The 23,034-nt window shown below is 34.5% G+C and overlaps 4 protein-coding genes and 3 non-coding genes across 7 annotated transcripts; 5 read left to right on the plus strand and 2 right to left on the minus strand.

The window, feature by feature from the left end:
• The first annotated feature begins 76 nt into the window (after positions 1-76).
• LOC142598050 (valine--tRNA ligase-like) lies at positions 77-2,806 on the plus strand. Its single transcript, XM_075735024.1, has 2 exons — positions 77-1,958; positions 2,610-2,806. Exons 1-2 carry the CDS (start codon positions 77-79, stop codon positions 2,804-2,806), a joined length of 2,079 nt encoding a protein of 692 aa, XP_075591139.1.
• A 3,057-nt stretch (positions 2,807-5,863) lies between these two features.
• On the minus strand, positions 5,864-6,433 carry LOC142598051 (UDP-N-acetylglucosamine--dolichyl-phosphate N-acetylglucosaminephosphotransferase-like). Its single transcript, XM_075735025.1, has 2 exons — positions 6,333-6,433; positions 5,864-6,134 (listed from the first exon to the last, which is right to left on the minus strand). Exons 1-2 carry the CDS (start codon positions 6,431-6,433, stop codon positions 5,864-5,866), a joined length of 372 nt encoding a protein of 123 aa, XP_075591140.1.
• An 11,929-nt stretch (positions 6,434-18,362) lies between these two features.
• On the plus strand, positions 18,363-20,786 carry LOC142598052 (uncharacterized). Its single transcript, XM_075735026.1, is given in 4 exon segments — positions 18,363-19,206; positions 19,528-19,800; positions 19,889-20,110; positions 20,173-20,786. Coding segments are annotated over 4 exon segments (1,953 nt in total).
• Positions 20,787-20,876: 90 nt separating this feature from the next.
• Positions 20,877-20,947, plus strand: TRNAD-GUC (transfer RNA aspartic acid (anticodon GUC)). The gene has a single exon. It is a non-coding gene; the product is annotated as a tRNA-Asp (tRNA).
• A 61-nt stretch (positions 20,948-21,008) lies between these two features.
• Positions 21,009-21,079, plus strand: TRNAD-GUC (transfer RNA aspartic acid (anticodon GUC)). The gene has a single exon. It is a non-coding gene; the product is annotated as a tRNA-Asp (tRNA).
• A 67-nt stretch (positions 21,080-21,146) lies between these two features.
• Positions 21,147-21,230, plus strand: TRNAL-CAA (transfer RNA leucine (anticodon CAA)). Its single transcript has one exon. It is a non-coding gene; the product is annotated as a tRNA-Leu (tRNA).
• A 24-nt stretch (positions 21,231-21,254) lies between these two features.
• LOC142598053 (uncharacterized) lies at positions 21,255-22,688 on the minus strand. Its single transcript, XM_075735027.1, has 2 exons — positions 22,507-22,688; positions 21,255-22,437 (listed from the first exon to the last, which is right to left on the minus strand). Exons 1-2 carry the CDS (start codon positions 22,686-22,688, stop codon positions 21,255-21,257), a joined length of 1,365 nt encoding a protein of 454 aa, XP_075591142.1.
• Between the last annotated feature and the right edge of the window lie 346 nt (positions 22,689-23,034).

The raw sequence follows: 23,034 nt of genomic DNA on the forward strand, positions 1-23,034 counted from the left end.
ATGGATATCAACCTGGGAAAAGTCGGGCGTTCAGTTCGGTTCGAACAAAGAAGATGACAAAAGACCAACATTTTCTATGGTTATGCCTCCTCCGAACATCACGGGGCACCTTCACTTAGGTCATACTTTAATGATAGCAATTGAGGATTTGCTAACTAGATATAAACGAATGAAAGGTTTCAACGTCTGTTGGGTTCCAGGTACTGATCATGCCGGAATTGCTACTCAATCAGTGGTCGAACGTAATTTGGCGAAACAAGGAATCAGTAAGCATGAATTGGGCCGTGAGCAATTTATCGAAAAAGTTTGGGATTGGAAAAACCAAAAAGGCCAAGTCATTTTAGACCAGCTGCGTAGGCTTGGCTCTTCCTGTGATTGGTCTCGAAAAGCCTTCACTTTATCTCCCGCTTTGTCAAAAGCAGTAGTAAAGGCTTTTATTGAACTGTATAACAAAAAATTAATATATCGCGATAAGCGATTAGTGTTTTGGTCGCCATATTTGAATACTGCCTTGAGTGATATTGAAGTAGATTCTCTGGAGCTTTCCGAACCAAGAAAAATTTTTATTCCAGGTTATTCGAGACAAGTTGAAGTTGGTTATTTGTGGACTTTTTACTACGCTGTAGAAAACTCGGAGGAAAAAATTCCTATTTCAACCACGCGTCCAGAAACAATGTTAGGGGATGTTGCAGTTGCTGTAAACCCTACTGACAAAAGATATAAGCATTTGGTAGGACGTAGGTTGATTCATCCTTTTATTTCTAATCGAAAAATGATTGTTGTCGCAGACAATCATTGTGATGTTGACTTCGGGACTGGAGCAGTTAAAATCACACCGGCACATGACAAAAACGATTATGAAATAGCTTGCAGACACAATTTAGAAATTATCAACATTTTTACCACTGATGGAAAAATGAATTCCAATTGTGGAGAGTTCTGTGGAATGCATAGATTCGAAGCTCGATATATGGTTGAAAAACGCCTAACGGAACTCGGTCTTTTTATAGAAAAAACAAAAAATCCGAAAAAAATGGTTGTTCCCATTTGCAGTCGTTCTGGAGATATAATTGAACCTCTTCTGATTCCTCAATGGTATGTTAACTGCAAGGACATGGCGGAGCGAGCAATACAAACCGTAAAATCTTCGGAACTGAAAATTTATCCAGCATCTGGAGAGAAACAATGGAATCATTGGCTTTCAAACATTAAGGACTGGTGCATCAGCAGACAGCTTTGGTGGGGTCATCAAATTCCTGCTTATCGTGTAACTGAATCTTTGAAAGGAAATAAACAGTGCGATTTTGAAAACGAGCAATGGGTCGTTGCTGAGTCTTTCGATGAAGCTTTAAAGCAAGCCAAAAAAAAATACGGTGAAAACATCGTTATTGAACGCGATAGCGATGTTCTCGATACGTGGTTTTCTTCAGGTTTGTTCCCTTTCAGCGTTTTTGGATGGCCAAATGAGACTGCAGATCTAAAGAAATTTTTCCCAACTGACGTTCTGGAAACTGGAAGTGACATTCTCTTTTTCTGGGTTGCAAGAATGGTTATGCTTTCTTTAGAACTCACAGACAAGTTACCTTTCCACATAATTTTATTGCATCCTATTGTGCGTGATGCTCATGGCCGGAAAATGTCGAAGTCTCTTGGAAATATAATTGACCCAGTGGACGTTATAAACGGTATTTCTCTCGATAAACTTATTGATAATATCAAGTCAGGAAATGTCAGAGAGTCTGAAATGAAGCAAGCTATTCAAGCCGTTAAGAAAGAGTATCCAAAAGGCATCATGCAGTGCGGTTCTGATGCGTTACGCTTCTGCCTCCTCAGTTATTTACGAGCAGGAAAAGATATAAACTTAGACGTTAATCGAATTGTAGGTTACCGTCACTTCTGCAACAAGATATGGCAAGCTGCGAAATTTGTTTTGTCCATTGGAAAAAAACAAGATTTCAGTTTGTCAAACAACGAAATTTTGATTCCGCTTCAAAAACTTCGTCCGTTCGACAAGTGGATTTTGAGTCATCTGATGAAGTTAATATCTACTGTGGAGCAGAGTATAGAAGAATTCGACTTTTACAGCGCTGTTTCGAGCATTTACTCGTTTTTCTTAAGCAAATTCTGCGACGTTTACATCGAATACTCCAAGCATTCTCAAAAACAGTCATTTCCAATCTTGTTCAACGTTTTGGAAATGTTTATTAGACTCAGCCATCCATTTTTACCTTTTGTAACTGAGGAAATATGGCAGTCGCTCTACCACGACTTAAACATCGCAAGCCCATTCAAATTACTTATCTCCAGCGACTTCCCCATATCGAACGACCAGTTGAAGTTCGATGTAGACGACGAAATTAATCTTGTTATTGACGCTCAGTCCGGTTTTAGATCTTTCATCAGCAAATTCGAGTTTACAACAACGTCAGAGCTTGTCTCATACATAGTTGGCGATTCGCTTATGCCATACTCTGAATACATCCAAAAGTCAGTCAGACTAGGTGACGTCATTTTCGTTAAACAGCTTCCGGCAAATGTAATTAACTACATTACTCCTGCTGGAAGGATTATTGGTATACAATACAACGCTAACATGGATTTACTCAAAGTTAAGGTGAAATCTGTCAAGCGCCAGGAACTTCTCGAAAGCTTAATAAAAAAGATTCAAGATAAGATGCAATCTCCGCAATATTCTGAAAAGGTACCAATCGCTGTTCAAGAATCAAATAGCGAAAATTTGACAAACTATAAATCCGAACAAAAAGAATTAGAAAAGACTATTGAAATTATAAATTCATTTTTATAATAAACTTTGATGGAATTTCATCAATAAACTGCAGTGTATTACACAGCTTTAGCTTTATTTTCAAGAGGCTAAATTAACTAATTTAACAAATGGTCCAGGTTGATTTTAATGCGTAGATTTGGTGGTTGTTTCTACTAAAAGCTTAGGGTTGAAAAGAGATCGCATGGCGGGCGCTATTTCGTTGACGTTTCCGTTCCTCTTAAAAATTTGATCAAGCATAATAGCGGGCATCCCAGTGTTTTTGGGGTTGAAAGGTAACGGCACGGGACCTGACAGCGACTCCTTATGGATGTCTTTATGCTCTCTCATGAAAGGAGGAATTTCAATGGACGGGAATGGCATGTATTGGTGGATTTCGCAAGCATGTAAAACCATACTTTTTGGTTCGAGTGAACCAGCATACACTGGTGGTTCTGTTGTGCATCCGGCATATATTATTGAAGGTTTAAGAGGCGCTTCAGCGTCACTGTCTACAGTTTCGCTGTTAGTATCGTCTACTTTTTCCCACATGTATCCTCCGATGTCTTCTCTATCAAGAAATTCTTCCAGCTTATCTGAATTTTGGAATGTGAGTTCCATATGCGGTTGCGCATCTGCTTCGTCGGCGTTTGATCGGAATTTGTTTTTGATTTTATTGATGATCGATTCTTTCTCAAAGTCCGTCAAAATTGCATTTATAGCATTGTTGTTTTCGTTCAACAGTTCAGTCTCCATTCTCTTACGTTCAGCAGCGGCAACTTCATTAGTTGTGATGTAATGGAGCACTTGCGGTTGCTCATGGTCGCCACTTTGTACCAAATCAGTCAAGCCACGGCTAAACCCAGTGAATTCGTTCACTTCAGGTATAATGTTGCTTGCAATTTTAATTTTTGTGTCTAGTTTGTGACCAATGTTGTTTTTGATACTCTGCAGTTTTTCTTTACTTTTGTTTTTGAATCTATTTTCAAACTGGTTAGCCTCGTTTGATATTTTTTTCAACACATCTCGTTTATTTGCTTCTTTATCAACGATTTTTGGTTGTACTCGGTTTCTTGGAATAGTTGAAGCGTATCCTTGTTCTAACACTTCAAAGTGTGAATCGTCCGAATTGTCGGCTAAATCGTCACTTTGAAACATCCCGTTTTTGACCACATTGAAATCCACTGGTTTGTCGGATTGATAAACATGAACCATACTGTTCGGAATTGTCGCATTATTGATGTTAACAATGCTGCTTGATTTCCGCAATAAAGAAGTTGACTGTGATTCAGCCGCTGTGTCGTTTGACAGTTCTTTATAGTGCTTATTCTGTTCAGGAATAAGATGTATTTCGCGACTCTTTTGGTCAATCGTTATTTTTTGTCCATCTACCTCAATGACGTGCTTTTTCTGGCTTTCGTTTTCAGGACGTTTTGTAACTACGATTTTAAGAGCAACTAGTTTGGATTTAGAGTCTAATATCGGATCTTCGACCAGAATCGTGGGGTCTACCTCGAGATTTTGCGAAAAAGGAGCTTTATTTGTGTTTGCATAAGATAATAGTTTCTGTTGATTTACTACACAAGGGTAAGTATCATTGAGCTCTAAATTTTCTTCACTAGAGTTTGAATCTTCCTCTTTAGGTTTAACTGGAATTTGCCCTGAAAAGCCCAACATTGCATGTATTATTTAAACAATACCTTATAGTATAGATTGAGCTGGTGCAAGTTAAAACATGCACGACATGTACATTAAAAAAATTTAACTACCATTTGTATTACAGATAAAAACTATTCAACAGTCATAACGTGGGTATCAGGTTACTAACATGGAGAAATTTTTCCTTTGTTTTGTAAAATTTAGTATGTCTTGAAAATGCGTAGCTCGTAATTAAAACGTGTCATTTCTCAATTAATAACAATTCTATGGATTATCATTTAGTAACTGCATGCTTTAATAAGAATGTTTATTGCGTTAAACTTGTGGTGTTTCAAAATCAACAAAACTTTACCGGACAGTACAAGAGAGATTTATAAGTAGTTATTATCAGTCAACTAAACGTAGTTACTAAGTAAAATAAGAGGAAAAAACTTTGCCACCTTTGTAAAATGAAAATTGAAGAAATACGCACAGCCGATAATCCGCAAAACCAAGACAAATCTTTTCAAAATAAAAATACTGACAGCATCAAAAAAGCAGACTTCTCGGAAAACAACAACAATTACACTGCATCGGGCTCAGTTTATAAAGTGGACGACAATAAGAAATCTTACCATGCCAAAAAAATACAATATTATGCTGAAGCAAAAACCGATGGCTCTACACATAGTGCTATGCGTTTAAAAATTTTTCAGGTTTCCGCTCAAGGCGAGTCAGCATTAAATTTAGAACAGTTGAAGCACTATTCTATATCTAACGAATCGATTCATACTCCTGCACAGCCAGAAGTCACGCTGGTTGAAAATAATAATAATAATTTGAAATTAGAGGATGGGAACACGACAAGCACAGAACAATTTAGAAACAAGTATCTAAAGCAAGAAGAACCGAGAAAGAAATATATACTTCATACTAATTCAGATTCGATGTCTGATTTGACCGGGAGTTACACTCCATTAAGTCAGTCAAAAGAGATATTAGACATTTACAGTCAATCGTTGAACAATGTTCATAACAAAAAAGAAAGAAGCGAAAATTTGAACGATTTTGAGACGCTTCAAAATTTATCGCCATCTATGATATCTGCAACGGGGGCAGGCTATTCAGTTGCTAAAATTAACTCAGCTCGATCTCCAACTTTAGAGATGCACAACAGTCCACTCCGTATCAAACCTGCCGCCCCACCCGCTAGTCCAAAATTACCGGAGACTGAAAAAATTAATTCAAAGGTAGCTAACAACAAACCAAATGTGTCACTGCCTAAAATAATTGCGAACAATCAATACGTAAACTCTAAGACGTGCTCGTTCGGCAGCTTTAAAAACGGAAATTCAGGAAGAAGGTTTCCTTCGTTAAGCCAAAAAGGTAAATACATTGATATACACGATAATATTAGTTAATTTTTAAGTAACGGATAAATAGTTTAAAAATTTACTATTTTTAACTTGCCTGTTTATGGTAAATGTACAAACCCAATGCACCAGTGACGCATTGTAATACCATTAGTTCACGAAAGAGCTGTAATTCGCTCAAATGCGATCTTATTCGAAGCCAGTAATTAATCAAAGTGTGATTGTTAGACGGTTCAAGACAGTTAGTTTTTTTGTTAATCAAAGGTATACGATGTATTGGACAGTGAATTATGCCTATTAGTTGTGGAATACTAACAATGAAATTGAGTATTTGTGGCATTGAAATTAAAAACAGCAGACTGAGCGAACGAGACAACATAGCTTGAGTAAATAAAAAAAATGTGCAATAATAAGTGTAAATGTTTCCAATGAAGCAAAGTGCTGGGTATTTATTCTTGGAGTATAGAAAGAGAGAAAGTGTTATAAATGTCAGGTACGACCAAAGTTGATGAACAGTGAAGTTGTCGTCAATGTTTAAAGAGAAAGCCGTGTATAACTTATTCAAGAATAAAATGATCGCTATCACGATAGCTTGACCCACTTCCAAACCGTTTATTCCTGCATAAATGTTAACGGAGTTGCAAAATACGACCGTCATTGTAGCAACACACGCTAGTTCGATAAGTTTTAACATTATGGGAAATTTGATGAGCGGTAGAAAGAATTTTTGAATATATGCAACTTCGTTTATTTCGCTAAACTCATTAGTACTAGAACTTTTAACACTCGATCTAATCCACAATCCAAACAACAACGTTAAGAAAAACTTAACCTTTTTTGAAATACACACGATGTCATCAACGAACCCCAGAAATGCACCCAATAACATAGAAAATGACAATATTATATAATTAATTTCGGCATTCTTGTCAGTTATATATTCGAAGATGAAATATATGCCACAAACCAGCAAATGATTCGCGATTACGACAATTCCTAACGTTTCAGGCAACATTGTAGAAGTTAGTTCACTGACTTTATGATAGTTCCGACCTGTAATTCCTTTTTGCAGCATTACGCATGAAATGTACTCAAAGTAAGAATAGAAAAAATTACTCGAAAAAATCAAAAGTACAATGGTGAGTCCAAGCAATCCATAGTGCTGGAAGACCCCAAGATATACGACGAAACTAATATTTAGTAGTATAATCAGTAGTCTCAATCGTTTATCTTGTATAATCATTTAGAACTAATTTTAGATTTCTAGTAAATTATAATTTTTCTTTTTGAGATCATTTAATTTATTGAACTAATTTAAAAATCTTCTCCAATAATATTAATTGCTTTGTTCGTTCAAGTCTTTTTTTATCTTGTACTTTTTAGTTATTTTTTAATATTTCCATTGTCGACAGAAATTAAGTACAACTTAATTTTTTCGGTGTCCATACAAGTCAAATAGATTCACAACAAATTTAGTATTGGTTTGGCATATCTGTAATGTTTAAGCAACTTTTCTACTTTATTTTTTTTATATTACTTAAGCTATAAGTCAATTTAATTAGTTATTTTTCCAAATAAGAAAGTCGCGCTTTTAGCAGAGCTGTTCATAAAATTATACACAATAAGGTTGTTTAATCTTATATTGTATAGCCGAGTTTTTTTTTAGATTTTGATGTCAATGAATCTGTGCAACTTAAACGAAAATTAGATACCTGAAAATCGATGTGTGTGAAATATATTAATCAAACAATAAAATTCTGTAATATACAATATACAAAAAATGAGTTTATGCTCAACTCGTTAATTGCATCGTTCGAACAAGCCGAATTGCATAAAATAAGTTGCTCTTTAAAAAAATCACATCAAAATCGTTTGCTAAATGTGCTGATGTTCTACTGAAATATCATAAACTAGCTAACGGAGCAGATGATATTTTTTTGAACTCATTGATCACACTACAGTGGATATGCAAAAATGAATTATCATTAGCTCTAGACTATAGAAATGAAGAACTAGCTTTTACAGTGTATATATATAATCTAAAACTTTACAATAGTAAAGAGCTGGAAATATTTTTTATTTCTCTGGAGTATCAAGATTATGACGTTAAAGTAAGTCAAACTGTTGAATTATTCTTGATAAAAAATAACGATATTTCTAATTTAATCAACATCTTAAACACTTATTTAAATTCAAAACCTAAAAATATTGCTGACAAATTAGAGAAATACGAATCACTAATTAAATGTTTTGTTAAAAATATTTTGACTGCAGCACTTTTTTCAGAACCAATCTGTTACATTGAGTTAGATACAGTTATAAAACTGGCTTTTTTATATGCATCAAAAGCTTTCATTCAGCTAGATGAAAGTAGTACATGGATTAAAACATATAGAACGAAATGTGAAATGTTTTTAAAAACGATAAAAGTTAGCTTTTTAAATTTCTTGCGATTTTTGTCTCGAAAAAACTTTATTAGAAGCAATCTAAATTACTTCTCGGATAAAAAAAATAAAATTTTTTGTTACTACGCTTTTAAAATAAGATCTATTCTGATGCAACATAAAAATGAATTTGAACATAAAGCTATTACATCGATTTTAAATGTTTCAGAAGCTAAACAAACTGCAGAAACACATAAATTACTTGATAACTTTGAAAAAATTTTTCAAATATTCTCGGAACTGGATTTCCAATCAGGATGTGAGAATCATCATTGCGATATTCTATTGATAAAATGGACAAAAAAATATTTTGCACAATAGCATTCTAGGCAAAGTGCAAATTGATTACTTGGATGGATTAGAAAAATTATATTCTAGTTAACATCGATCAATCTAGTTAGCTTTTCGTTGTTCTTTAGCATTTTCTCGTCGTTAATTTTTCGGCGATCAATAAATTTAAGAATTTCTTCGATAAATATTATTGGAAAGGAAATTCCAATAATCACCAACCAATTGTAAATATTCAGCGGAATAGTATGGAATATTTTGTTAAAAAACGGAATATAAATCATCAACAAATGAATTATAAGACTGAAAATTATAGCAACAATAAGAAGTGGGTTGCTCAAAGGTCCTACAGACAATAGACTTTGGTTTTCATTAAGAGCGTTTAATGCATTTAACATTTCGATAACTACTAAAACTGTTAATGACAAAGTGGAAGCTTTAGTGCGATTTTTCAAAATGCATTGACACAAGCCAGTGTTTTGTAAAGTGGCATCAAAAAAAGTACCATGATATTGCGAGTCTTTCCACGCGTGACATTCTTGATAGTTGCGTAACTGTTTCAAAGTATCCCAAGCGCCAAAAGTCGAACAAGCTGACAAGATATGAAATAGGTATATTCCAACAGTAGCGATTCCAACGTATGTTCCTATAACAACATATCTGATGATTGTCCAGGAGTTTATTAATTTTTCTGACGAATCTCTTGGTCGTTTATTCATAAGATTTTCATCTGTTTTGTTAAAACTCAAAGCTGTAGCGGGAGCCCCATCTGTGATTAAATTCACCCACAATAATTGAACCGGGAGAAAAGTGTCAGGCAAACCCATAGCCGTGGCCAAAAAGATTGACATGATTTCTCCTATGTTTGAACTAATCAAGTATCGAATAAAACATTTCATGTTATAGTAGATTGATCTTCCCTCTTCTATTGCTGAGACAATGGTAGAGAAGTTATCATCAGCCAATATCATATCAGCGGCTTCTTTCGCTACTTCAGTACCGGAAAGTCCTAGAGCAATTCCGATGTCGCTAGACTTAAGTGCAGGACCATCGTTAATACCATCTCCTGTCATTGCAACAATTTCGCCTCGCTCTTGTAGCAAAGTAACAATTTCAAGTTTGTCTAAGGGATTTGCTCGGGAAATAATAGCTCCGTTTTTAGAACTTAACAACTCAATTTTTTGGGTGCGAGGAAGTAACTTAAACTCTGCAGCTGTTAGAGAAGAAAGATTAGTGTTATTTCCACCAAGTCCAATAATTTCAGCTACGGCGTTTGCCGTTTTTTTAGAATCTCCAGTGATCATAATTATTCTGACTGCAGACTTTCTGCATTTTTCGAGGGCTTTTTTGACTTCTGGGCGAGGTGGATCGTGTATACCGCATAACCCGAGCAGTATTAAATCTTTTTCTACGTTCTCATATTCATTTTCATCGTCTAGAAAGTCAAAATTGTCAAAAACTACGTTGAATTTCACTGCTAGAGCCAACGTTCTAAGCGCTTTTTGAGCCATTTCTCCTAAATGTTCGTGTGCCTGGTTAATTGCTTCAGGCGACAAAGCCACAATTTTACCGGATCCATCAAACATATGAGTACATCTAGCGATAATGTTTTCAGGCGCACCTTTGACGTACAGCGAATAGTTGTTATTGTAATCTTTAAGAATGACACTCATGCTTTTGCGGGCTCTAGAAAATTCTAACGTTGCCACGATGCTTTCATTCTGACGCCAGAAGTTTCCGTTCACTTCGGCATTGCTGCTATCAATACTAGTATGGTCGGTATTAATTAAGCTAGGTTTAAAAACAGATACATCAATTTGCTCAACCAAATACTTTAAAGCGATATCGGTGGGGTCTCCTCTAGGTTCGAGAGAAGACGTGTTTTGGTATATCAATTTACTTTGATTGCAGAAAGAAGCGCATTTCAAAAAGTGGATAAACGCTGTTGTGTTGTTAAATGTGTCAGAAAATTTCAAAGTGTTGCGTTTAATTACGTCATCTCCCTTCGAGTCAGAAGACGATACGATTGACTCATAAGGTTCAGCGTCGTATTTTGTAAATAAGTTTGACAAAATTGAAAACTCATGAACTCTCATTTTATTTGTTGTAAGTGTACCTGTTTTGTCCGAGCAAATAACAGTGGTACATCCAAGAGTTTCCACACAAGCCAATTTTCGCACAATAGCATTTCGCATGCTCATTCTTCGAGTTCCAAGAGCTAAGCAAGTAGTAATTACAGTAGGAAGTCCTTCCGGCATAGCAGCCACTGCCAGAGCGATTGATATTTTAAGATAATAAATACAACCATTGAGGAATGATCCATGGGCACTGAAATTTTGAATGTTTATCAGCCACACTAGTGCACAAATAACCAATATTATTTTAGTAAGCTGGTCTGCGAAGATCGAAAGCTGTTTTTTCAAAGGAGTTTGAGTTTCATGGGTGTCTTCAACAAGTGATTTATGGATTTTTCCTATTTCTGTGGTCATTCCTGTAGCCAATACCAAGCAGCGGCATGTTCCAAACGTTAGTGTCGTTCCGCCCAACAGAATGTTATTGAGCCCTTGAATTTCGTTACAAGACTGTTCCAACACTGCAGCAGTTTTAACAACAGGGTAACTTTCTCCTGTAAGCTCACTTTGTTGCGTTTTTACAAATCGAGAAATAATTTCTATAATTCTGCAATCTGCGGGGATGCGATCACCCGTTCTAATTTCAATTATATCACCGGGAACAAGATTACGAGAGTCAACTCGGTGCCATTTTCCTTTTCGTAAAACAAATGACACGTCTGCTTGCAGTTTTTTTAAAGCATCTAAACTTTTTCGAGCTTTTTTTTCTTGCGTTATGCCGATTATCGCATTGATAACTAGGATTAAAAAAATAACTCCGGGTTCGACAAGAGCGTCAAGTGTTAATTTATTATCTACATATGAGAGCACAATTGACAAAATAGCTGAAAACAGCAAAATTAGAACTAATTTGTCTTCAAATTGTTCTAAAATTAATTTCAAGGTGGAAACATTTTTTTTCACGCAGAGTTCGTTGTAATTATAAATTTCTCTTCGTTTAATAACTTCGTCCTGAGTCAAACCGACGGAAGGTTTTACGTTTAAAAGCACGCACGACTTTTCTGCAGTGTACTGGCACGCTTGGTAAATCGAAATTGGAGGCTCATTGAAAGTAGTTTGCATATTGATCTGATTATTGCTCATAATAATACTTATTCAAATTTAAAAATTTTTAAATATGCAAAATAACCTAATTTAATCATTCTCAAATTGTAATTACGACAAAAAAATACTCATCCGTCGTTTTACTCAAGAAGTCAATGAACAATGATGAGAAAGATTTCCTACACGAATACCCACTAGTTGACGATATTTTGACAGTTAAGCTGTTGAAATCAGTTTATAGACTCAAGGATGACAGTTTAATAACAACTGGTTTATCACAAGGTATGTTTGACACGCAAAATACTTTTTTTAGTCACAAAAGAATTGAAAAAAAACAATTGCAAACTCGTCATATTTGCAAAAGATACCGAACCTATCAGTATTGTGTATAATGCTCAAGACATGGCAAGACAAAAAAACGTTCCGACTTGCTTTGCAGGAACTAGAAAACTGCTAGGTGAAGCTGCGGGAGAAGAATTAGGCACGTGCATCATTTGTATCAAAAAAACAAACAATCATCAACTGTCAAAACTGATTGAACAGACTCTACTTGATTTAGATTTGTGTTTAATCTGATCGTCACGGCAAGTAATTATGCAGTTCCACAGGAAATATAGCAGCTTCAACAGGATACACGCACTTATTTTCAATTTTAACGCCATGACAACTATGTTTCTAAAAATTATTTTCCGTTTTTTAACTTACACTTAACACTTTCAAAGCCCAGTATCCTTTGTTGGTATTCAAACATTCTGGAAATCTGTCAAAAGCGATTCCGCAATCGATGTTTTCCGCGCCGGGCATCAATTCAAACTTGGCCCACGGATGCAGAGGATTGAATTTGTCTTTGATATATTCGTGTCCATAACCGTTTAGGGTGAAATAAGCGGTATTTTTATCGTACCACAAATAAATATCAATCACCGTGGTTGTAGGCAGTCCATATGTAGACTGAAATAATTTCAAGTTTTTGAAATCTATTTCCGTCTCTAATATTTTTCTGTAAACAAGAATTTCTTGAGGACGATGATCGAAAATTTCATATGGCCCGTCAAACAGCTCAGGATAATAGCTTTTAGAATTTGCTTCGCAAACATTTTGTTTTTTACATGATAGTGTGAAACCTTCAACATAAATAGTGTTGTAAATGCCGTACTCCTTATTTTTTGCGATTTTCAAAACCTGAGACTTTACTGACAATGCGCTACTAGCTTCTGGTTGCGCAGCATTCGTGTCACATGAGTCCGAAAATCTGCATGATGCAAGTTCGTGGGCTCTATCATAGATTTTGTCGAGTTTGTGGGGTGTTATAGCAAGTCTATCAAGAGAATCGAATATCAAATTATTAGCAGCTTTTTCAATAGCTTGAGAGTACGGATTCTGGTCTTTAGGTTTAAGAAGCAGAAACGGACTTGACAAGTTATGTTTGATACTCTCCATGGTTTGAACAATCGGCTCCATTTCGAGTGTATCAATCAACGTGTCAGTAACGGGACTTTTCAAAACATTGTACGTGTTTTCACCAAACTTCCAGGTTTTGTCATACAATTTGTATAAAGTGCTTTCTGTAATCATATTATAAAGCGGTGAAGCGAACGACGCGCCAAGTTCACTTAAAGCTACACAGTCATGTAACTCAGGATTACAGATAAAACTATGAAATGAATTTTTGTCACTAGAAATGCCAGGAAAAATGTGGGTGTTAAAAAAATTTTGGTTCTCCACATTTTGCCTTATGTTGCTAAATAGTTTTTGACTGTAGTTCTGATACTTTTCTAAACTATTTTGTATAGAACTGATTTGGTCTCGAACCACTCTTGACATGCTCGGCACATTTACTTTGTGAATCGGGCTTTCGTTGAAGGAAATTTTGTCATCGTTAATTAATCCCTGTAGTTTTGTTGGCACAAATGTTGTGGTACCCAACTCAAGCTTATTTTTATTAAGAACATTTCCGTTCTGGTTCAGCACCTTAATGTTTTCTGATTTTACTTCTGGTAATTTAATTGCTGCATTGTTTAGATTCATCCGGCCAGGCAGCTTTAACAAATCAGCCAGAAGCTGACCTTGTGTTAAGACCAAAGTAAGTACATAAACTATCATAGGTAAGTATATTTTCGTTTTTATAACAGAATGTAGTGCTTAGTCTTCACTTAATACCGATTCGTCACTATCACTCCAGTCTTTTATCTTAGTATCTACAATTTCTAAATTCTTTAAACACACACCTGTATTATTTAAAGCATTTTGTAAGGGGGAAAAAACTTCTTGTTCATTTACTTCACTAATAGAATCAACATCGATGGTTTTTGCTTGTTTTTCAATTCTAGCGTTTTTTAAATCAAATTCACTTTCAACGTTTGTTTCATGCTGCGATTCAATCTGCGACAGATTTGGTATGTGCGTTTCAACTTTTAGTTTTTTTGTAAATTGTTGGATGGCAAAGAAATCGTCCGACGAACTCGATATAAATAAGTTACTAAGCATTCCTGTCAGTCTTTCTTCATATCCCGTTACAAGAGCATTAGCAAGATTATGTAGTTGCGTTTCTGACAATGCATTCAGTCGGCTTAATAAGCAGTGGATGTAGATAATAGAGAGGTCGAGAAGCGAGTCAAATAACAAAATTGTGTCGTAATTATAATTATCAGCAGAAAGTTGATAAGCAAAGTTTAGTATAGGTTTTGTATCGTCGAACTCTTTGGCTTTATGAACTGTATTTTGAGGTTGAGGAAGTGTTAAAAAGAACTCGGTGATGTAGAAGCTCAACGACTCTATGTTTAGCTCTTCGCATTTAATTTTTAATCCATTATTAGACATGAAGAGTTTCACAGGCTTAAGTTCATTAGATTTATTCGCGAATTTTCTTTTGAAATTGTCTAATTTAATATCGTCTTCAGAGGAAGCGTTTAGTATAAGTTCTTTTAAACACAAAAACGGTATTTTTGCGTGAATCGTGTAAACTCCTTCGACAATTTTTCTGTGTGCTTTTTTAATAATAGTGATACTCGGCAGAATGGGTCCCACTATTAATGATTCTTCGTTTTGGTCAAAAACAACGGTTACTTTAACTAAACGCCCAAGCATTGCTGTTGTCAAAAAAAGCGAAGGTCCTTCGAAGTTTAAACTATCCGTACTAAAACTTTGTTCGTTAACTTTTCCAATGAAAGCAGACAACGTCCACGTTATTTGTTTTAATTGTTTTTTAGTAGTCTTGCATAATACAGTTTGGCCCACGACAAAATCGTTTTCAATAATAAAGGCTTGTGTGCTTTGCGTGACTTTTTGTTTTTGGCGAACTTTTTTCTGCGTTCCAGCAAATACTACGTTGTCTCTAATTATGTTAATGTGATTATACGCTTTAAAAATCTCAATAACTTCTTGAAACTGTGTGTTTGACGAAAACTTCCATTGCATCGTAATTGATTTTTCAATTTTCGTAGAAACAAACATAATCGAAAGCAACATAGACGAATATATTCCGACTTCCTTGACTAATTTAACACTTAAGCGGCGAACATCAAGTTCTTGCTCGTTAGAAATAACAAATGAACTAGATTTTTGATCGAAATATAAAATAACATAGGAACTTACGCCATTAACAGTTAGTTTAATTTTATATATTTTTTTTTTTTTGAATTCACTATCTGCAACGAAAAGAGGATCCTCTTTTTGTTCATCATCAAAACTTTCTTGAAACAATGATTTCATTTCTGCAAAACTGGGTAGCAAATTTTTCCAGCTAAAATTTGATAAATCAGAAGGTTCTATAAATAACACGTTTCGCAAGAACCAGTTCATCATTTTCTAATTATATAATGATCAGATAATTTTATCTACTTAAAAGTCTAGGTTCGAGCAGTTCGATTTTTTTACGCCACCATACTTTTAATTAAACCATTATTCATTATAAAAAATTTTTTGTTAATCAAAATACAATCAATATCGTTATACCTATGAAAAAGGGTTAGTTTGCGTTTCATCAAGCAAGAAAAATCTAACGCCATCGACCCTACTCTTAAATGTAGGAAAAATAGTTAGTAAAACATAATCTTTTTGAATATAACAAAACTCGCAGTATCCGCATTTACAGACGTTTTTCCCAATGCAGAGCTTAATAATATCAAGCGGTAAATTGTTAATATACTGACCAGATGTTATGGCTATGGCAGGCATTAAAACATAACAGCCCAATCTGTTTATTATAGAAGGAAGTGGCAGTTTAACCGGTCTATAAGCTTTGTCTTTAACTCTGATAGACGAGTCCACGTATCCTCCTTTTAAAAAAGACATAGGCAGTAAGTTGTTTTGTACGAGGTATTCAACATTATCCATAATGATTTCTGCATTGTCCAATTTTTTGTTTAGCACGACATCTACAGCTTCAAACTGGCTATCAATCCATTTATCCATAATAATGGCAAAAGTTTGACGATTTTCATTTTTCTGAAGACGCACAAGTTTGTTATATATATTGTGTAAATCATTTATGCGATCAACTGCATATACAAACGTTTTTAACTTACTCGTAAATAAGTTATTCCATTTTTCACTAAAAAGTTTTACTTCGTTCTGGTTTGAAAGTTCAAGCAAATTTTCAATTACGGTGTTTTTCCTTCTATAAGTATTTGATTTATTGTCCAGAAAAGTTTGTTTGATATAGCCAAAAACTGAGGTTAGACCCATTATTGTCTTGTTAAAAATTTGTTTATTCTGAAAGTTAAAAACACCGCAATCCATTATCAACTTTTTTTTTTTAAGACTATCAATAAGACTAACAGAGAGTCTTTCATGAAGTTTTTTAATTTCATATTTTGCCAATGTCGAATATTCACAGAAAGCTACATCAATTGTTTGTTCAAGTAATAACTTTTCATGCTCAGCAAGAGACTGATTTGCAGTTGCAGTAATAGGTTTGAAAATCCAAATATATATAAGTTCGAGCAAAGTTTGGATCACGTTTTTATTTTTGTACGAAAGCGTGCTGCTACCGAGTCCAAATTCAACGATTTCGTGAAAAAATTCATGGTATGCAGATAGCGAGCGTTTAGTTATTTCTAAAAATTCAGCCACATAAACCAAAAACATGTCTATCGACATGTCTGACACTTCGTAGTCAATATTTAGTAAACACGTTGACTCAGTATTAAAGATGTCGTAATTCAAACTTTGTTTTTCCAAGACTAATTTGAATTGTTCGAATTCAAAATTGGCGTATGTTGCTCTAGAACTTTGACACGTGTTGGGCGTCATTAAGTGTTCAATTGAATTAGTTTTTTGAAAATTTTTGAAATTCGAAATCAAATTTTGAACTGGCATAGAACCCTGATTGACTTTTGAGTTCAATTTATCAGTTTTATTATCAGCGAATGAATTTACTAAATTCCTTTGGAAAAACGATTTTTCTTTTGCAAAGTAATTTTTTTGCTTCGGCTTTTCATTTCTATTATCATTAGTCGATTGAATATTGATCAAACTTTCTGATCTAATACTTTTATGTTCTACAAAATTTGAATGTGAATCTTGTTTATGATAAGTTTGCTTATCCGGGTTTTCTACTCCTAATTGGTTTTCACTTAAGGTATTATTTAGTTCGTAGTCTGAAGAATCATTTTCATCCTGATTTCTAATTAAAGTGCTAAATTTCTGCGTATCCCTGTGGGATTTCACGTCAGGTTCCTTGATTATTTTATATTCTGTAACAGTAGTGTCACTTAACATTTCTGATTTGTCAATTTGCTTTTCCTTTACTAGATTTATTCTTCGCGAAGAGTCAAGAATTTTAGTAGTGGACATTGGAGCAACATCTACATTGGTTTTGGAAACACAAAGCGAGAAGTTTTTGTCGATTTTGTTATCCAGTTTTTTTCTATTTGTCTCATCAGATGAAACTGCGCAATCGGAGAAATTATTTGAAGAGTGTTGGATCTGTTCAGCTTCTAAAACTAGCAGTTTGTACCGCCATTCTTTGGTCTCAAGCAAACTTCTTGTTAAATTTTCCGGTATATTTACAGTTTTATTTGATACAGGATTAACACTTCTTAGACTTTTAATTTTTTCTGAATTTGAAGTTTTTGCAGTAGAATAATTTGATTCCTTTGCAGAACTTATATTTAAATTTGGCATGACGTTTAAAAGTCTTTTGTCTGTATTAGAAATCAAAAATTCTACAGTGTCTTTCGTCGTCATATTGAAAACTTAGACATTTAGTTTTAAATACACAAAAAATATTCTTTGATATAGCTCTGCACCCTGTGAGATTCAGACCTAGCAAGTATCAATAATACTTTATACGGCTTCGAGTTAAGAGTTTCTTGTTAGCATGTATTAAGACAAAATAGACACTGCATTATGCATAAGGTAAGCAAAAAACTTACTACTCGTACAATACAATTTTATTGAGTCAGCCGTGGGTAAAACAAGCTCGTATGTTTCTTTCATCATGGGTTAGAACATATTTGGCTCTAGAATCAATATAGGAATACTGCAGTCGAAAAAAAACGTTTCTAACAAAGTGTAAGAATATCCGTTATATTTTTGCTTAACCCAGTTTTTCTTCATAGTAAGATCTGCATATGAATCTGGCAGTTGAATTTACGTGAAAAATATTTTTTACATAGTTAATACTTGATTAAAAAAACAAAGCAGACAGACTTAATTTCTTAAATGTAGTTATTATATGGAGAACTCTGTTAATTTTACTGGTTCTATCCCAGAAACCCGATTTGGACACAGCATTACGCAAATTTCGCCGACGGATTATTTTTTGTTCGGTGGAGCCATTGGCAATGCAGGATCTTATGAAATTACTAGCGATGCTTATATCTTAAATCTAAATGCGTTATCGTCAACTAAATTATCAATTCAAAACGATATCGGACCACGCGCTGCGCATTCGGTTACTGTAATAAAGGAATATCAAGTAATATTATTTGGAGGAGCTACAGGCGGGGGATCTCTTGCTACAGAAGAACTTTACGTTTTAGACTTGACTAGTCCAAAACAATCGTTACAATGGGAAATAGTTCCTGTTTCTGGAGTTACTCCAGGACGAAGATACGGTCACACCTTAGTGTTTCATAAACCTCATCTGGTTTTATTTGGAGGCAACAACGGACTGACCACATTAAACGACTTGTGGACTTTAGATGTTCAAACAATTCCTTTTACTTGGAAAAAAGTTGAATTTTCTGGGATTGTATTGCCGCAGCCTAGAGTTTATCACACTACAGCTATTTGTCCGCAAGGATCAGCACAAAACATGATAGTCAGTTTCGGTGGTAGAGATAATGAAGGTCAATCTTTAAATGACATCTGGGGCTTACGAAAACATCGCAATGGTAACTGGGATTGGGTTCAAGCACCAATCAAAAGAGGCTCCATGCCAGAGCCAAGATTTCAACATGCTTCTGTGTTTTATAGAACTTATCTAATAATAGTTGGCGGAAGAGAATTAAATATCGGTCGGCCTTTATACACTGGAATATATGATACGGAAAAATGTGAATGGACAAATTTATCTTGTATGCCGAGATTTAGACACGCAGTGCTACTATATAAATCAAAAATTGTGACGTTTGGAGGTTTTGAACATGCTAGTCAGAATCACCCAAAAGCAGGATTTTCTGTAGTTGATTTGAATTTACTACTTAAGCAACCTTTATCGAGTTCGTTAGCAATCACACCGTCGCAAGTCAATTCAATTACTGTAACTAATTTGTCTTCCGTCAATTCTCACCCGGCGTCTTCTGCTGCTCAATCTGTATCTCTAGCAAATCATGTAATATCAATTATTGATTCCACGTCCGATCCTTCATCAATTTTTAAAAAAATTCCAATTGAAGATTTAAAAGATGAAGGACGTAAAATAAAATGTATCAATACACCATTAGATAAAAACTACTCCCTTGGTAAAATTGCAAAATGCAATAAACTTTCATTATCAATTTTTGAAAAGTTAATGCATCCAGAATTATCTTTAGAACAAGTAAATCGTTATTATAACACACAGGATCAATTTGTCGTACCTAAAGAAGACATTCTACAACTAATAAAAGAATGTACACTATTGTATAGCAATGAAGAAAGCTTAATTAAGCTTCGAGCGCCAATAAAGGGTAAGTCACTTGGCATAAGCATTTTTAGTATTTGGTGATATACATGGACAATATTATGATCTAATGAGACTGTTTTATAACTACAAAGCTCCGGTGGACGAAGATTATTTTTCTTCTTCAAATATTCAAGGTGACATAGATTTATCAGATTATTTGTTCATGGGAGATTTTGTAGATCGAGGAACCAATTCGTTAGAAGTAATTTGTTTGTTATTAGCTTTGAAGTTACAATATCCTAATCAAATTCAAATGATAAGAGGAAATCATGAAGACATTAACATAAATAGCCTTTACGGTTTTAAAGATGAATGTAGAAGAAGATTGCTTGAAGATCCCGACAGCGAGAATAGCTGTTTTTATAAATTCAATAAGGTAAGTTACAGATTTTACAGCTATTTTAGTTATTTGAACATCTGCCGTTGGCAGCTTTAATTGAAGATAAAATACTTTGTATCCATGGTGGAATAGGACAAACAATACATACACTAGAAGATATAAGTTCAATCGTCAAACCAATTACCGTTTCTTTGGTTCCGTATGACGAAGTTTCTCAGAAAGTGTCTGATATATTATGGTCAGATCCAACTGAAAACGATAGCAAGTTAGGTATTGTTCCAAACCAGATCAGAGATCCAGATCAGACGAGTAAGATTGTTAGATTTGGTCCAGATCGAGTTATAGATTTTCTAGTTAATAACAAACTTGATCTCATAATACGCGCGCATGAATGTGTTATGGATGGTTTTGAAAGATTTGCAGCGGGTAGACTAATAACGTTGTTTAGTGCTACAGATTATTGCAGCACGCACGGTAACGCAGGAGCTTTATTATTTATCAGAAGAAATTTATCAATTCTGCCCAAGATAATATATCCCGCTCGAATGACAAATAAAACATTGAACAATTCAACTTGGTTGACGTTAGATACATCGAGACCACCTACTCCACCAAGAACTGGCCGACCAATCCAGAATTGGCCTAATTAATGAGCATAATCATAGACTTTTTATTGTAAAAATACACAATTACATGTTCTGTGTGACACGCATGGTATAATAAACCATCTAAGTGGTTAGTCCGAGATAGTATAGTGGCAGTATTTCCGCCTGTCACGCGGAAGACCGGGGTTCAATTCCCCGTCTCGGAGTTTTATTATTAACAATAAATATTGAGCTTAGTTTATATTAATTAATATATTATCTTGTAAATCCGAGATAGTATAGTGGCAGTATTTCCGCCTGTCACGCGGAAGACCGGGGTTCAATTCCCCGTCTCGGAGTTTGTTATTAGAAACAATTTTATTAACCATAGAGCTTATATCGAACTTTTATTAACCAATAGTTATCGCACAGATGCCCGAGTGGCCCAAGGGGGTGGACTCAAGATCTACTAAGCGTTTGCTTGCGGGGGTTCGAATCCCTCTCTGTGTATTTTTTAAATAATTTTTAAAAGCATTAATCTATTATCATAATTTCACGCAGAGCACAAGTCATATACGAACCTTTTGGTAAATCGCAACAGACTTTAACTGCAGAGGTATTCTCTAAAAAAGTAAAGCATTCAAGAGTTGAGTAATTATCAGTAGAATAATCAGTTTTACATATTTTTTGAAAATCGTATGATATCAACGGTAGACGTACATTATCATAAATCTCATATGTTATATTTCTTGGAATCAGCGTAAGATACCTATAAGAACCTAAACTAAATACTAAATAAGAAGCAAAACTAAATTCGTTATAGTTCATCCTAAATAAACGGTTGAAAATTTTATTTAAGTACTCGAGCAGATTGCTCGAAATCTTTATGTTAGGCCCTATGAGTGGAATTACAATTTTGTCAAAGGAAAATAACTTAATTTGATGTTCGCTTACAACTTCAGTCAAGAGTTCGATAGATTGTTCTGCAGAAAACTCAACCTGAAGGTCGTCCTTGGACTGGATAACAAAGTCACCAATTTGGACTATATTGTTGTCAAATTTTTTTAATCTGTAGCTTGCTAGGTAATTCCAAATAAAACTCTGGAATGCGTGATAATACAAGGTTAAAAGCTTAGCAGGCAAATGTTGCAAAGCCCCTTGTACGTTGTTAGGGTTTGTTAAATAAAATTTTAATGCTTTTTGATATGTAGCTTCAACCGTATAATTCTTAAAGTTAGATTTAGAAAAAAATTCATCTAGCTTCTGTTCGAGTTGTTCGATCAACTCAAAGAGAGTCTCGTTCAGCGTATCCGAATCATTAGAAGAAAAATCCATAACACGCTCAACGACAAAATCAATATCATGAGCAAATTTTTTGATGCATTCATCAACAGATTTCAATTCGTCAAATTTTTGGTTGTACTTATTAATCAAGATTGAAGCCAAAATGTTAAGAAAAAAAGCCAGCTTATATTTTTTCAGCAGTAACAAGTATCCAATCAAATGAGACTTAATTGAAAAAGACCCAAAACGTTGCGATCCAAAATAATTTATAAAACCCTTTGTCGAAAAAGAATTAATCAGTTTATCTACATCGCTATTCTTTGCAACATTTCGAATTATAATATTGAAGTTGTTTCCTTTAAGTTCGCCTATTCGAAGCTCTTTTTCACAGGCTTCATAATACTCAAGAAAAATTTGTGAAGAGTTTGTTTTAGAATAAGGTTTAATTTCTCCAGTATCAGTTTTAAAAAAATTCTCGTGCAAATATTCTGCTATTTCTAACTTCAAACCTAAAATAGATTTACGAGGCACAGTGATAAATTGATAAGTGATTCCACGTTTGTCTTTTATTCCAGCGAATCCAATAAACTTAGAACTGACTCCTAAAACTCTACTGACAATTGATAAGGCTCGTGAGTGGTCAATATTTTTTTTCATCAAAACCAATTTAGCATAGCCCGGCATTTTGTTATTCCACAAAGTAATAGGATTATCCTTAGCAAAAACGAGTGCATTTACAGGAATTCCGGCAAGATACAACTGAGTAATTCTTGAAACCATTACAAGAAAAATAGTTTTGTTTATACAAGGACCTAATAATGGGTTCGTACATTGTTCAACGTTTTGGTTTTGTCGATTTTTTGGATCGTTAACAATGTAAACTGTGGATAAAAACGGAGCGTGTTTACTAATAGCTTCATGAATAGCAAGTCGCTCCTCTTTCGTGAGGGCCAAAGGCAATTCTAAGTTTAATCGTAAGGCATCAATTTCTGAAATTTTTTTTTTTGAATGTTTGATTAGTTCAGAAAAT

This window comes from Dermatophagoides farinae, unplaced genomic scaffold (genome assembly GCF_024713945.1).
Source record: "Dermatophagoides farinae isolate YC_2012a unplaced genomic scaffold, ASM2471394v1 contig5, whole genome shotgun sequence".
NCBI lineage: Eukaryota > Metazoa > Arthropoda > Arachnida > Sarcoptiformes > Pyroglyphidae > Dermatophagoides > Dermatophagoides farinae.